The sequence below is a fragment of the Lacerta agilis genome, chromosome 12 (assembly GCF_009819535.1).
Source record: "Lacerta agilis isolate rLacAgi1 chromosome 12, rLacAgi1.pri, whole genome shotgun sequence".
NCBI classification, from domain to species: domain Eukaryota; kingdom Metazoa; phylum Chordata; class Lepidosauria; order Squamata; family Lacertidae; genus Lacerta; species Lacerta agilis.
The window spans coordinates 49,127,280-49,142,839 of record NC_046323.1 but is presented as its reverse complement, the minus strand read 5'-3'; the positions used below and the strand labels follow the sequence as shown (position 1 = coordinate 49,142,839).

The 15,560-nt window shown below is 48.2% G+C and overlaps 1 protein-coding gene across 4 annotated transcripts in view; it reads left to right on the top strand.

Annotated features, from left to right (window-relative positions):
• The window catches only part of CRHR2 (corticotropin releasing hormone receptor 2), a 168,286-nt gene extending 153,464 nt beyond the window's left edge, over nucleotides 1-14,822 (top strand). For all 4 annotated transcript variants that reach the window (XM_033165868.1, XM_033165870.1, XM_033165869.1 and 1 more), the window contains 2 exons: nucleotides 1,122-1,163; nucleotides 14,487-14,822. In XM_033165868.1, coding sequence (XP_033021759.1) covers nucleotides 1,122-1,163; nucleotides 14,487-14,627 — 183 coding nt within the window. In that variant the 3' untranslated portion in view covers nucleotides 14,628-14,822. The remainder of the gene's footprint in view (nucleotides 1-1,121; nucleotides 1,164-14,486) is intronic.
• The last annotated feature ends 738 nt before the right edge of the window (nucleotides 14,823-15,560 follow it).

Sequence of the window (15,560 nt, the reverse complement as noted above, 5' to 3'; positions counted from 1 at the left end):
AACTGAATTTAAGAATGAAAATATGGAAGAAGAAAAATTAAAGTGAATTGTATTTATTACAATTATTATTGTATTTATTAAATAATAATAATAATAATAATTATTATTATTATTATTATTATTATTATTATTATTATTATTATTATTATTATTATTATTTTGCCCAGAATTGAAAATTTAAGCACATTTGGGATACCCACATTTGGGATACCCACTGCAGGTGAAGCAGTGTATCCCACATTTGGGATACCCACTGCAGGTGAAGCTCCTGGGGAATGTCAAGGCAATCCAAAAACATTCAGAGAAGACGAACAAACGTTCACTGAAAGGTTTTGCATCCTTCCAGTTGCAAGCAATTGGCCACAAAGTTAGGAGGGGGGGTCATAATTCAGAGCACCCGATCTGCACACAGCAAGGCCACAGCTTCAGACCCTAGCATCTCCAGTTATGTATGATCCCGTAAGAGATTATAAGAAAGATCCCTGCTCTTTATCCTGGTGAATTCACTACCTGTCAGGGTAGACCATGCCAAGGTGGATCAGAACATGGTGTCACCTTAAGGCAACCTCACATATCAACCATCTGTGAGATATACATGATTTCCAAGATGTAATGTCCGGTTAAAGAGATTTGTCCCCCAAAGCAATTTATGCACAGCCAGCCATAGATTTAGGCCAGGCATGGCTGACCTGTGGCCCTGAAGGCACGGGGCCCATGGTCAGAAGTGTTTGTTGTATTCTGTTTTTATTGCTCTCTCATAGCCACCTAGATACTAGCTGGAGGTGGGATACTATTTTTTTTTTAATTGAACAAACAAATGGAGTTCTAGCCCAACAGCATCTGGGGGTCTCCAGGTTAGGCACCCCTAATTTAGACAATATTAAGGATCGCTCTGCTGAGATAACACAGCATTACTTTGAGATGTGTCTCAATAAAGCGATGGCTCGAGAATCAACTTGTCGGCGGAGGAATATTGGCTGAGGGACATCAGAAGTAAAAAAAAAGGGAGGGTTTTGTGATGTTCATCCTGAAACATTCCAGCCTTTTTCCATGCATCTTCCTATCCTCTTTTGCAACGGGAGAAAAATAACCTCATACCGATGCCTTTCTGTTTCTTCTAGGGCTTTTTTGTGTCTGTATTTTACTGCTTCTTAAATGGAGAGGTAAGTTTCATTGTTCTCTGTCTGCACCGTCCAATCATAAAAACTTGGTGGGTTTTTTTTTTTTTTTAGCAAAATGGGGAAGTTATGCTTCCTAATAGAAAAAGGACCGTCCTGTCTTGGTTATGTTTGTCTTCCCAGCCACTCTATGAGGGAAGCCTCAGTCGGTAAACCACGAGACTCTTCATCTCAGGGTTGTGGGTTCGAGCCCCAGGTTGAGCAAAAGATTCCTACGATGGAGGGGGTTGGACCAGATGACCCTCGTGGTCCCTTCCCACCCTGCAATTCTATGAAATTATTTCCAATCTACATAGGAGAGATTGAGATACCAGGCAAGTCAGTTGCTTCATAGCTTGCTGGGCTAGGTAAATTCAGGATTTTCAACATGGTTGGAGGCTCTGCAACATACATCAGATTACGCATGTTATCCTCACAGCCGCTTGATAAACACAATCTTAACTTCTCCCCCCCCAAAAAAAAAATATCAAAAAAATCTGGCAAAACATTCTGAATCCGTATCCACACTCCAAACCTTTGCTTTGAAATACAGTGGTACCTCTGGTTACGTACTTAATTCGTTCTGGAGAACCTGAAATCGTTCTTAACCTGAAGCACCACTTTAGCTAATGGGGCCTCCCGCTGCAGCCGCACCGCCGCTGCCCGATTTCTATTCTCATCCTGAAGCAAAGTTCTTAACCCGAGGTATTATTTCTGGGTTAGCAGAGTCTGTAACCTGAAGCGTCTGTAACCTGAAGTGTCTGTAACCCGAGGTAACACTGTATACCATATTTTCAGTGTATAAGACGATGCTGTTTGCTTTAAAAAAAATAGGCAAAAATTGGGTGTCGTCTTATACACAGATAGTGAATGCAGGGGGGTCACGTGATTAATGGCAGCAGCAAGCAGGAGATTGGCAGCAACGTTTGGGCGGGTGATTAGTGGCTGCGGCAAGGCCTGCTGGTGATTGGCTGTGGCTGCGGCAATTGGGCGGGTGATTGGAGGCTGTGGCAAGTGGGCGGGTGGGCTGTTGGTGGCGGCGAGCGGGCAGACAATTGGCGGCGGCGAGGTGTGCAGGGGCTGTGGCAAGCAGAGCCGTCTCATCCATAGAAGCCGGTGGCGCGGTGCGCCAGGGCGCTGGGCGCCCCAGGGGTGCCCCCGCGAGCCCGCCGGCATACCAGGCTCCTCCTCCCCAACCCGCCCCCGCCCCCACGGGCAGGCGGGCACTCGCGCGCCGACGGGCGGGCTGTAAGCCGCCCGCCCTCGCCTCCCAGAGCCCCAGCTGGAGCGCTGGAGCGGCGCGGGGCTTTGCGCGACCTTCCAGCACTCCAGCTGGGGCTCTGGGAGGCGAGGGCGGCCGGCTCGCGCTCCCGCGCCCAGCCGGCCGCCCGCCCGATGCAGCGCGAGCTCGCCTCCCATCCCGGAAGCGCTGGAAGGGCGCGCAGAGCCCCGCGCCGCTCCAGCGCCACGCCCCTCACCCCCCGCTCGCCCACCCCCCTCCCAAGGGGCGGCAAGCACGGGAGGGAGGCGGCGGAGAGGCGGCATGGCGGGGGCGCCGGAGGGATAGCCGCGCCAGGGCGGCAGATCCCCTTAAGACGGCTCTGGTGGCAAGCGATCGGCAGTGGCGGGCAGGCAGGTGAGCGATTGGCGGAAGTGACCTCTCCCACACACCCCACACCCCAAAAAGCTAAACAACTTAATTTCTTAATTTTGGGTTGAAAAAAAATAGCAGGCGTCCTATACATGGAGGCATCTTATACACAGGAAAATACAGTACATCTCAGAAAGTAGAGTGAAGATGCAGCAAACAAGTGTGCACACCAGCAAACTGGAGCAAATGGGTGTAGCAAATGCAAAATTACAGGGGAGGATCATAGCTCAGCGGGTGAGCATCTGTTTTGCAGGCAAAAGGTCTCGGGTTCAATTGCCCCCCCCTTGGCATCTCCAGGTAGGGCTGGGAATGTCCTCTGCCCCAAACACCGGAGAGCCTCTGCCAGCCAGTGTAGGCAATACTGAGCTAGACCAGGTATTTGACTCAGAATAAGGCAAATTCCTATATGATCTTCTGCTGATGGTGCACTCTCGGGGAAAACACCTCCCTGGCTCTCTGGCTGACAACGCAGCAACATCTCCCACTGTTTGTGCATTTGCTGAGCAAGAACTTTGCAAGAGCCATTTGCTTCAACGAGAGTTTTAAAGCCATCTTCTACACACACATGCATACACATCTTGCTCCCATTTCCCCACTGCAGGCCGTTTAATCCCTTTGCACTCTGGGGAGAAGTTTCCCGTCTTCCTTCATGGAGCCATTCATTGAGCCCTCATCCCCTCCACTCAAGCACAGCACCATCCTAATAGTTTTCTCTCCTCCCCCTGCACGGAGGACTTTTCAGAGCCATTAATAACAGCACCGTTTTCCTCTTTTTGTTCCACCTTTTGTGAGTTGACCCACTCCATCCCATTAGCCTGGTATAACAGCATTTGATTGCGATAATTTCGGGACTCATTTGCTTCCCTTTCCGCCGCCCGTGTGATTCCCTGCTCTCCACCTGCCGCCCTGTGCAAAGCAGAGAGGCCTTCTCCGTGCGCCTCGTGCTCAGCACTTGCGATTATTCTAAGGCTTCTTGAAACACACAGATGGGGAGGCAAGGCCTTCCTATGTCAGCGCAGCACATTTGCCAGTGGCAGCTTTCTCCAGTTTACCAGACTGCTGCTGCTTCCTCTGTGCATTGTTCAATCCATCAATGGCACGCTTATGTGAGTCACTGCAGACACAGGAGAGAGAGAGAGAGAGAGAGAGAGAGAGAGAGAGAGAGATGGGATTAAACAGATAATGCTATTTCATCAAGGTTCAGCACCAAGGGTTGGCATGCTTGGCCAGATGCCAAGGGCCCATGTCCTAGCAGGGGGCCCGTTCTCACACACATACACACACACACACGGGCCACTTCTCATTGGCCATGCACCAGGGCCTCCTTGAGTGCTTTATCTAGGTGACATGTGCTCTTGGACTGTGATGGTGCTTCTTGCTTACCTGGATGGAGAATTCAGAGGAGAAGAAGAAGAAGAAGAAGAAGAAGAAGAAGAAGAAGAAGAAGAAGAAGAGTAGGATTTGGTCGGGAGAGGAAAGAGCTTTGGCTCAGTGGGACAGCATTTGCCAAGGAGCATGAGGGAGGTTCCTAGGTTTGATCCCCAATACTGCCTCTAGGTAGGGCTAGGAAAGACCGCGGGGAGCACTCTGTTCATGTGGACAAAGGGCAGACTACAGTCATACCTCGTGTTACAGTCGCTGCAGGTTGCATTTGGCGCAGGTTACAAACGCACTGAACCCGGAAGTACCAGAACGGGTTACTTCTGGGTTCGGCGGTTCGCACATGCACAGACATGCAAAATGACGTCATGTGCATGCGCTGAAGCACCGAATTGCGCAGTGAGCATGTGCAGATGCGACGCTTCATGTTGCGTTCTGCTCATGTTGCGAATGGGGCTCCGGAACGGATCCCGTTCGCAACATGAGGTACCACTGTACATAGCTTGCTGATCCACCTTTTTATTGCCTCCGGCATTTCGCCCCCAGAAGACCGCATGTGAGCAAACACGGGCCTTCAATCTAAAGGAGTCTCAAAGCGGCTAACATTTTCCTTTCCCTTGCTCCCCCACAACAAACACTCTGTGAGGTGAGTGGGGCTGAGAGACTTCAAAGAAGTGTGACTAGCCCAAGGTCACTCAGCAGCTGCATGTGGAGGAGCGGAGACGCGAACCTGGTTCACCAGATTATGAGTCTGCCGCTCTGACATGTGGGTTCTAAAGTCACAGAGCGAAATGCTCGGCAAACATAGTTTGCAAAGCTTTCCCCTAAATAGGGACAGGGACAAGGTAAACCCAGAAAAAGCCAGGGTGCCAATGGTTGGGTCTGACATGTGGGTTGTGACGTTACGAGGCAGGGGGCATAGATTCTTCCTGTGGTATGGAGGCTTGTACAGAGTACTAAGGCCTCATACCAAGCTGATTTTGCTCACAAGGGATGTTGTGGCGCAGGTGGGGGGAGAGGGAGAAAGTGTGTGTGTGTGTGTGTGTGTGTGTGTGTGTGTGTGTGTGTGTGTGTGTTAGAGGGAGGGAGGGAGGGATAGAAGAAACCTCTGGCTTTTGCATGTAGCCTATTGTACAAAGGTAAGAGCCATAGCCATCAGAGGGACAAGATTGGGAGGAAGAGACGTTGGAAGCTGAAGAGGTAACAGGACTACTTGGACAAGGTGTGTAAGACGTAAAGAAGGGCATACAACTCTTGGCGTCGATTATTATGTAAAAATGCATATATAAGAAATAAGGAAAGATTTAAGTTTGGAATAGGAGTACAAGAGTAAGTTAAAAGTTGACAAGCAAATGTTTATTATCCATCTTTTATTTTTAATTGTTTAATTTGGAGTAAGAAGAATTGATGTGCGATACATAGATATTTGAGTCAGAGAAGACATAAGAAGGAAGAAGGGAGGGGACTTAAACCTTTAAGTGTAAATGAAAAGAGTGATTCAATTTTTTGGACACTTAAGTGTGGGTTATACTTGTTTCTACATTACTCTTTATTATTTCAATCGTTTGTAAAAAGGAAAAAACCAATAAAGATTATTGGGGGGGTGGAAAGAAGAGGTAACAGGGCTGTGTGAATGGGGAGAGTCTGTGGCAGAGAGAAGTCCAGAGGCTGAAGCAGGAGAAGAGGAAGGCCAAGAGGCAGAGATGACTCAGGCTTGTGAAGAGGCCCAGGTCTCTCCCGCTCCTGCTGCACCCACCTCCCCTCCCCGCTTGTCTCCCAGAACCAGAAGAGGCATGAAACAGGAGGAGCAAAGGCAAAGGTACACAGGCATAGTATCTGATTGCTTGGGGGAACCCTGGAGAGGAGGTGACATAGGCAACTGTGGGGAGGCGGCGACCTTTAGTCTTCGTGGGGGCAAGACTTGCCGGAGATGCGTTGCTGTACTCATTAGGCCTGACGCTCTTGTGCGGATCCTGTATTGCTAATAACGAGTTAACTACAACACACTCAGTGTGATTTGCTGCTGCTTGCTCCTTTCACCGGCCCTCTGTTCTTTCTGGCTCCACTCGCCATGAGCATGTGGCCTCCCAGAAGGCTCGGTTTTTTGGGGGGTAGCCCTGGAATTTAAAAAGCTTACCCTACCCTGTTTTATGAGTTTACAACAAAATGCTGTTGTGCTGAAGAGCAGTAGGGTGAATTTTTGAAATATAATGAAATGAAATCACAGCAGCTTGGGGGGGGGGAAGGTTCGGGGGAAATAGGCGAGTGTTTGGCTCAAGCCCTCCCTTCCCCTCCTGTCCTTTCCTGATGCAAACCACCCCTTCTCCGTGGCAATTGCAAGGAGAAGGAGCTGCCAGGGCATGGTTACCTGGGGACAAGGAATGGGGAGAGGCCAGTGGTGGATGTGAAAGCCCCATGGGACAGAGGTTTAACCTTTGTATCCAAAGGACCTTTGCTTTGTGAAGTCGCCCTGCTCCTCCTCAGCATCTGTGCTCCATCGCTCTGCCTGCTGCAGGGCTCTCCGGGGTGCTTTGCTATGCCACCTGCCTTCTCCCAATATAGTTCTATGCCATTCCCAAAATCTCTGCTGCACTTTCGCTGTCAGTGCCATCATGGGCAAATTGCACTTCTTTTCCATTCCCCAGGCGCACTTCAAAAAGGTTATCAGAGGCTGGGAGAGAGAGAGAGAGAGAGAGAGAGAGAGGAAGGAGGGGAGAGAGAGAGAGAGAAAGAGGAGAGGGGGGGAGAGAGAGGGAAAGAGAAGAGAGAGAAAGAGAGAGAGAAAGAGAGAGAGAGAGAGAGAGAGAGAGAGAGAGAGAGAGAGAGAGAGAGAGAGAGTAGGCTGAGGGAGAAAATTGCTTGCATCTTTCTTTTTGGGGGATCAGAGCCTGGAATCCCTAAAAAGTCATGTAAGGTTTTTCCAGTGAAAAATAAGAAACCACCAAGCTAAATGCCAAATGAGATATAGTCAAGATGAGATGTAGTTTAAAGTAGTGGACTGGAGGCAAGGAGACATGAGTTCAATTTCCCCATGCAGTGATGCAGTCTCTTGCTGTTGTGACCCTTATAGCTCTGGGACTCAGTTCCCTGTCTGTGAAATGGGGACATTTGCTGGTTTTCACCTTTTGCCCTGCAAACTTTAGGTTTAATTCTTCTGTGCCCTTGAGGTAAAAAAAAAACTATGTACAGTGGTCCCTTGGTTCTCAAACTTAACCCGCTCCGGAAGTCCATTCCAAAACCAAAGCATTCCAAAACCAAGGCGCGCTTTCCCATAGAAAGTAATGCAAAATGGATTAATCCGTTCCAGGCTTTTAAAAACAACCCCTAAAACAGCGATTTAACATGGATTTTACTATCTAACGAGACCATTGATCCATAAAATGAAAGCAATAATCAATGTACTGTATTATAAAATAAATAAGACAGTATTGTAGATGATAAAAATAATAATAATAATAAAATTTCATACCAGCACTGGTGATAGTCATTGTTTGGATGGGGGGCTTTTATCCATTTCCGCAGTCACACAATCAATCAATCAATCAATCAATCCGTAGCTGAACTGGGTTCCACACAGTCACAAACACAAATTAATTGAAAAAGCCTCAAAACCACAAAATAAGTAGCAAAAACAAAAGTGCCAAACTTAATCAGTTATGGAAGTCCGTTTGACATCCAAAATGTTCAAAAACCTTCTGACTGGTGCAGGCACCCCGGAAACAATAGCCGACAGCCGCCTCGGATGTTTGGCTTATGAAAAATGTTCAAAAACTGGAACAGTTACTTCTGGGTTTTTGGAGTTTGAGAACCAAAGTGTTTGAGAACCAAGGCATTTGAGAACCAAGGTACCACTCACTGTACAGTGATGAGGATATTCAGAATATTATCCTTACCATTGTTATTGACATACTGCACAGAGTTGTTAGGAGAAGAGGTGTGCCTGGCCTTCTGCAGCAGAAATAGTCGTAATGTTTGTGGGCTCCTGTTTGGAGTCAGCGAGATGACCTATAACTTTACTATTTTGGAAAGGCCTTTCTAAGCCGAAAGAGCTTCCGTCTGAGGAAACAGAGCTTCGGACACCCTTCCATCAGTACTTAGGCTCCCTTGCATGGAGCTACCAGCCCCAGAATGAGCTGGCCGTGGTCCTGAACTCTCAGGTCCCATGCCCTGGATCAGGGGTCCCCAAACTAAGGCCCGGGGGCCGGATGTGGCCCAATCGCCTTCTAAATGCAGCCTGCAGATGGTCCGGGAATCAGCGTGTTTTTGCATGAGTAGAATGTGTCCTTTTATTTAAAATGCATTTCTGGGTTATTTGTGGGGCATAGGAATTCATTCATTTTTTTTCAAAATATATTCCAGCCCCCCCCCCCAAGGTCTGAGGGACAGTGGACCAGCCCCCTGCTGAAAAAGTTTGCTGACCCTTGCCCTGGACTCTTCTAAAGCAAACCCTGCAGACCTTTTCCCATATCAATTTAATGCAGGAGCAAACCAACATGGTTCCCTACAGATGTTCCTGGACCACAACACCCCCTTATCCCTGTTTACAGGCCATGCTGTCGGCGTCTGATATAATAATAATAATAATAATAATAATAATAATAATAATAATAATAATAATTTATTTGTACCCTGCCCATCTGGCCAGGTCTCCCCAGCCACTCTGGGCGGCTTCCAACAAATATTAAAATACATTAGAATATCACAATTAAAAACTTCCCTAAAGTTTTAGGGAAAGTGATAGGAGTTTAAATCCAGCATCTGGCAGGCTCCATATTGACCGCCTCTGACCAAGAGGCTCAAAATGCATTCTATGTGAAGTTTCTCATTACAATACATTGGGCATCCTCTTGCTTTCTCTCACAGAGAAGGGAAGGGCGCACCAGTGCCTTACCAGACTGTTTCTTTTGGCACACCAAAATATTTGCCAAACTCCAGCAAGTATAAGGCAGCTTCCTATACTCCTGTGCCTTTTTAAGCACAGTATGTATGCTTGTTAAAGTTCCCCTCCCCTTTCAACAGGCAAAAAACGTTTCTCTATAACCAGGTTTTGGGCTGGTTAACATTTTATGTGTTTGTGGGAAGAGGGTTCGTTTTTGTTTTGTTACGTAAGCTGCTTTTAGTGTCCGCTGCTTCTAACTCTGGTGTTTTTGTTTTTTGGTAAGCTGCCTTGTAAGCGTCTAATCAAAAGGCAGAGCAAACGTTAAAATAAATAAAAGCGCTTTCTTTACAAATTAGAAAGGAGGGATTATAGGTCAGGAACGAGAGCAGAACTCTCCGATTGCAGATGTTTTGTGCTGTGAATCCCACCAGCACCAGCCAGCAAAACTGAGCTGATGGGAGATGGCAATGGAAACATCTGCAGGACCCTCACCTTGTTGAAGGCCAACCTAGGCAGACAGCTGGAGGATAGATTTATCTGTTCCCGTCGCGTCTGGGAAATGGGGCCAGTTATTTCCCACGCCAAGGGAATACGGGTGAAACTCGAAAAATTTGAATATCGTGGAAAAGTCCATTTATGTAAACAATTGTTTTTTCATTAGCTACTGGAGTTTAATATATGAGATGCAAAGCGAGATATGTCAAGCCTTTGTATGTTATAATTGTGATGATTATGGCGTACAGCTGATGAAAACCCCAAAGTTGAAGTTGTTAATTTGGGGTTCTCATCAGCTGTACACCATAATCATCACAATTATAACAAATAAAGGCTTGACATATCTCGCTTTGTATGTCCTGAGTCTATCTCATATATTAGTTTCACCTTTTAAGTTGAATTACTGAAAGAAATGAACCTTTCCACAATATTTCTAATTTTTCGAGTTTCACCTGTACATCATATTCATCTGACTGGAAAAACAATCTTGCAAATCGACTACTGACATTTCACCAGCAGCTCCCATTGTTCGGTCCCAGCTCCTGCCAACCTATCAGTTCGAAAGCATGCCCGTGCAAGTAGATAAATAGATACCACTGCGGCGGGAAGGTAAACGGCGTTTCCGTGCGCTGCTCTGGTTCGCCCGAAGCGGCTTAGTCATGCTGGCCACATGACCCAGAAGCTGTACGCCGGCTCCCTCGGCCAGTAAAGCGAGATGAGCGCCGCAACCCCAGAGTCGTCCACGACTGGACCTAATGGTCAGGGATACCTTTACCTTTACCTTAGCGTGAATTAACAGCGACAGCCACTTTCCAGCCATGGAGAAAAAGGAGCCCTGCCATTTCTCCTCCGATAAATTTGAAGCAAGCTGCTTTTTTTATTTATAGCAGCGGTGTTTATAGATAAGCATCTATGTGGTGCCCATAATTGATGTATTTTCTCTTGAGGAAGGGGGGAGCAAATCCCTTTGTGATTCAAAACTCTAGAAGGGGGGAATCGTTCAGCAATACCTGCCATCCCATCATTACTGCGCATTAGTTGTAACCAACAGCTCTGCAGGACAGAAAGCACATCTATTCATTCCTGGTTCCCTAACTAATCTCCCCGACCAGCTGAAAACCATACAAAAATGGGCTTTCTGTCCTTTTCTGTTGTTTAAGGTTGTTATCTCTCTGCCTTGGCTGCTAACCTTCCTTGGTCCTCTCCCTCCAAGCTGCTGGGGAAGATTAGACTAGATGAGGGAGATAATGGAGAGGAATATCAGGAAGAAGAAGCAGCAGTTTTTTTCTTCTTCTTTCCATTGTGACTTCACACCCACTTTGCCTCTCTCTCCTCTCTGTCAGGAAGGAGCCTGCAGAGCTCTGAAAAGCAAACCGCAAGCTCTTTTCAGCAGGTGCTAAACATGGCCTGCAGCTCACATTTCAGGTCACGGAAGAGCCAGGCTCTATATCTGATCAAATCCGAGAGGTTTTGTTGCTTGGAATTCTCACCTCAGAGGTGTCATCACAGCTTCCAGTCCATTGCAAAAAAATAAAACAATAATCATTTATTTTGGCTGGCAAATGACTGTGTCAGCTTCTTCTCTGCAAAAAGCATTCAAAACCACTTATACTCAAATAAAAATACAGCAATTCCTTGTGTGTGTGTGTGTGTGTGTGAGAGAGAGAGAGAGAGAGAGAGAGAGAGAGAGAATGCAGAGATTTTTAGCAGCTGGATTTTATGCTTATTTCTGTGCTGCTGGAGGACTGGATATTGTTAATCGGAGTTGCACACCGAGGCTTGGGCAGTGAGGTGGTGACTGTTTAACCCTGTTCTCATCAGGATTCCCTACACACGAGTAGGACCTTGGCAGAGACACATGCCCGACTGGCATGTTCCCTCCCACCTGGGCGATCATTCAGGAGCTTTAAAAGCTTTCTTCAGCCCGAACATCACTGCAACTGATACCAAGAAGCATCAGCACACTTAGGGATCCGCAGAGTCTTTTCAGCATGCGTAACAGACCTCAGCAACTCATAATCTACTTTATTTACATATAAACACACACGGAGCACTGCAACATGGCTCCCACTCTCTCTAGCATCAGACAGCAAAGAGAAAGGACAATAGTCCCACTTCACGGAACACAGTAACACAAACATCCTGTCTCCGTCACTTCCCACTCTGTGGAATCAAAACACCGTCATGTGATAGATAATAATCCCATGTAGACACGGGGAATGAATCTCCAACAGTTCTTATGTGCTGCCAGAGTTTTCTGTTGCCATTTGAGGGGGGGGGTGCTGTTTTGTGTATGTTGTGTGTGCGAATTGCAGGTGTTTTGTATGAATCTGTTAAAAGCGCCATGTGTTTATGTTTCTAAATGTGTTCCGAGTCACTTGGGGACATTTGGGCAGCAAGCAACTAACCAGTCTAACTCCCATCATCCCTGACCGCTGGTCCTGCTAGCTAGGGATAATGGGAGTTGTAGTCCAAAAACAGCTGGAGACCCAAGTTTGGGACTAGACAATAGACACTGTACATAAGGCATTGTGGAATGTGGTTCTCATCTTTGGGAAATCTCGATCCCGGAGAGATGGCACCACCTCACCCCAAGGTGGTTGATTTCATTTGTAGTCCCGAGATGCCAGCTCTGAGAAACCTGAACTTGCAATCAGCTATTCATTCAACTGCAGAAAGAAACTAGGTGATGAATCAGCCATAAAGGGCTGTGAGTGAGCGAATGCGCAGCATTGATAGCCTGGAAAATCTCTCTCTAAGCAGCAGGTTTTGCAACAGCGAGATTGTCTTAGGAGCACCAAGCAACAATCTGCTCAATTGTACGCGTGGCTTTTATTACGAATTCAGCAGCCTGGGAGCTTGCTTGTCATAATAGCCCATTATGAATCACGATTTAACTGATGAGCTATCCACCTGCCCGCACATCGCTGTTGAGAGAAGCTTTTCAGGCATCGCTCAGGAAGGAGGCATGCGGTTATGAAAGCATCCGTCAGAAATCAGGATCACTAGATTCGTAGGACCAGGAGGGCATCGCTACTCAGCAAGGCTTTCGCCAAGGGGCAGGGAAACTTTTTAGATTTAAGGCCCATGTTTGCTCACATGCGGTCTTCTGGGGGCGAAATGCCGGAGGCAATAGAAAGATGGATCAGCAAACTATGTACAGTGGTACCTCATGTTGCGAACGGAATCCATTCCAGAGCCCCATTCGCAACATGAGCAGAACGCAACATGAAGCGTCGCATCTGCACATGCTCGCTGCGCAATTCGGTGCTTCGGCGCATGCGCGTGACGTCATTTCGCACGTCTGTGCATGTGCGAACCGCCGAACCCAGAAGTAACCCGTTCTGGTACTTCCGGGTTCGGTGCGTTCGTAACCCGCGCCGAATGCAACCTGCAGCGACTGTAACACGAGGTATGACTGTAGTCTGCCCTTTGTCCACATGAACAGAGTGCTCCCCACAATCTTTCCTAGCCCTACCTAGAGGCAGTATTGGGGATCAAACCTAGGAACCTCCTGCATGCAAGGCAAATGCTGTCCCACTGAGCCACAGCTCTTCCCTCTCCCGACCAAATCCTAGTCTCACAACCAAGATTCACGGGGCTATGAGAGGACGACCCTCTGCTCAGTTGGACTCCAGGTTAGCTCCTCCCCAAAGTAAAGAAATTGCCTCTAACACGTAGACTTGTCTCGTGGAATTGTACAGTTGGTAGGGACCCCCAGATTCATCTGGTCCAGCCCCCTGCAATGCAGGAATCTCAACTAAAGCATCCATGACAGAAGGACATTCAATCTCTGCTTAAAAACCTCCAAGGAAGGAGAATCTATCCTGACAGTGGCATTGCATCCTTTATTAGCGCTGGGGGGGGGGGAGAATCAGGCGGGACCAGGGGCTGGGTGTGGAGGGTGAACAAAACCCATTGCACCAGCCAGACACTCACCACCAAGCAGGCGTGGGGCACGGAGAGTTCACTGGGCCACACTGCACTGCCTGCCTGCCTATGCGCCCATGCTGGAGGGAGCCCAGCCGGCCAACACAGCCCTCAAAACCATGTGCTTGGGGCTACGGCCACCCTGGCCCTTCCCACGCTACGCCCCTGACTCCTGAGGGAGTCCATTCAACTGTCAAACAGCTCTTACTGTCAGAACGCTCTTCCTGATATTTAATACTACCCTCCAGAGCAGGGAAACACAAGCTTCCTCCCTCTTCCGTGTGACAGCCCTTGAGATATTTGAAGATGGTTATCATATCTGCTCTCAGGCTTCTCTTCCTTGGGCTAAACATACCCAGCTCCTTCAACCATTCCTCATAAGGCTTGGTTTCCAGACCTTCGATCATCTTGGTTGCACATGTTCCAGCTTGTCTTAAAGTGTGCCGCCCAGAAAGGGACACGGGGCTCCCGGCGGGATCCGACAAAGGCGGAATTGATTGGAATTACCACTTTCCTTTGCACATGAGTGGCGCTGAGGGTTAAACCACAGAGCCTAGGGCTTGTTGATCAGAAGGTCGGCGGTTCAAATCCCCGCGACGGGGTGAGCTCCCGTTGCTCGGTCCCAGCTCCTGCCCACCTAGCAGTTCGAAAGCACGTCAAAGTGCAAGTAAATAGGTACCGCTCCAATGGGAAGGTAAACGGCGTTTCCATGCGCTGCTCTGGTTTCGCCAGAAGTGGCTTAGTCATGCTGGCCACATGACCCGGAAGCTGTATGCTTCCTCGGCCAGTAAAGCGAGGTGAGCGCCGCAACCCCAGAGTCATCCACGACTGGACCTAATGGGTCCCTTTACCCTTTACCACTTCCCTTCACTGTTGATGCAGCCTAGAATTGTATTAGCCTTTTTTGCTGCTGCATCACACCATTGGCTCACTGATGACTTTCACCCTCTCTCTTTCTCTTTCTCTTTCTCTTTCTCTTTCTCCTTCCCACTAGGTACGTTCTGCAGCCCGGAAAAGATGGCACCGCTGGCAAGACCACCACTCCCTACGAGTCCGCGTGGCTCGGGCCATGTCCATCCCAACCTCTCCGACAAGGATTAGTTTTCACAGTATAAAGCAGACGGCAGCCGTGTGACAAGCCCCAGCCAACCACCAGCTGACTATGAAGTTTTGTTCTCTTTCCTCCTCCTCCTTCCCACACCAGAAAAATACTCTTTCTCCCTGTATTCTTTTTTCTTTTCCTTTTTAACCCCGTGGTTGTCACAATTCCTCCTCGTCCATGTGGTAGAGTAATAAAATTATATATTTGGTAGGGACCCTGAGGGTCATCTGGCCCAACTCCCTGCGATGCAGGAATCGCAGCTAAAGCATCCATGAGAGATGGCCACCCAACCTCTGCTTGAAAACCTCCAAGGAAGGAGAGTCCACCACCTTCGGAGGGAGTGCCACTGTCGAACAGCCCTTACTGTGTCCTCCATTTATTGCTTTCCCACACTCTCCCCTCCATCAATCCACCAATCCCCTATGCTTTGAAAACCCAAGTAGGAGAACTGCATCCGTTGCCTGGGGAGTCTCCGGACAGGCCCATACAACCCCGCTGTAACAGGGAACCTACCCTCATTTCAGGGAGACCCTGAACTTCTGTTTGCTGGGGATCCTGCTAAATGAAGGGATCATATGCGAGAGACCATTGCCTTTAGAAAACTATCAAGCCAATCCTATGCAAGTTTACTCAGCTTTAAATCCCGAGTGAGTGTGCACAGGTCTGCCGCCTTATTTATTTTATTTATAAAGCAGAACTGGCTTCGGGAATCGTGGTTAGGAACATGGGAAGCTGCCTGGCATCAGTGCAGACCATTGGTCCATTTAGGACAGTGTTGTGTACACTGACCGGCCGCGGCTGTCCAGGGTTTTGGATTGGGGCCTCTCCTAGCCCTGCCTGGAGATGATGGGGATGGATGCAAGGACCTTCTAAAGGCAAAGCCTATCTGCTCCCAGTGAGCTCCGGGCCTAGAGCCAAAGAAATCTAAAGTTGGAAGAGACCCCATGGGTCATCTAAACCAACCGC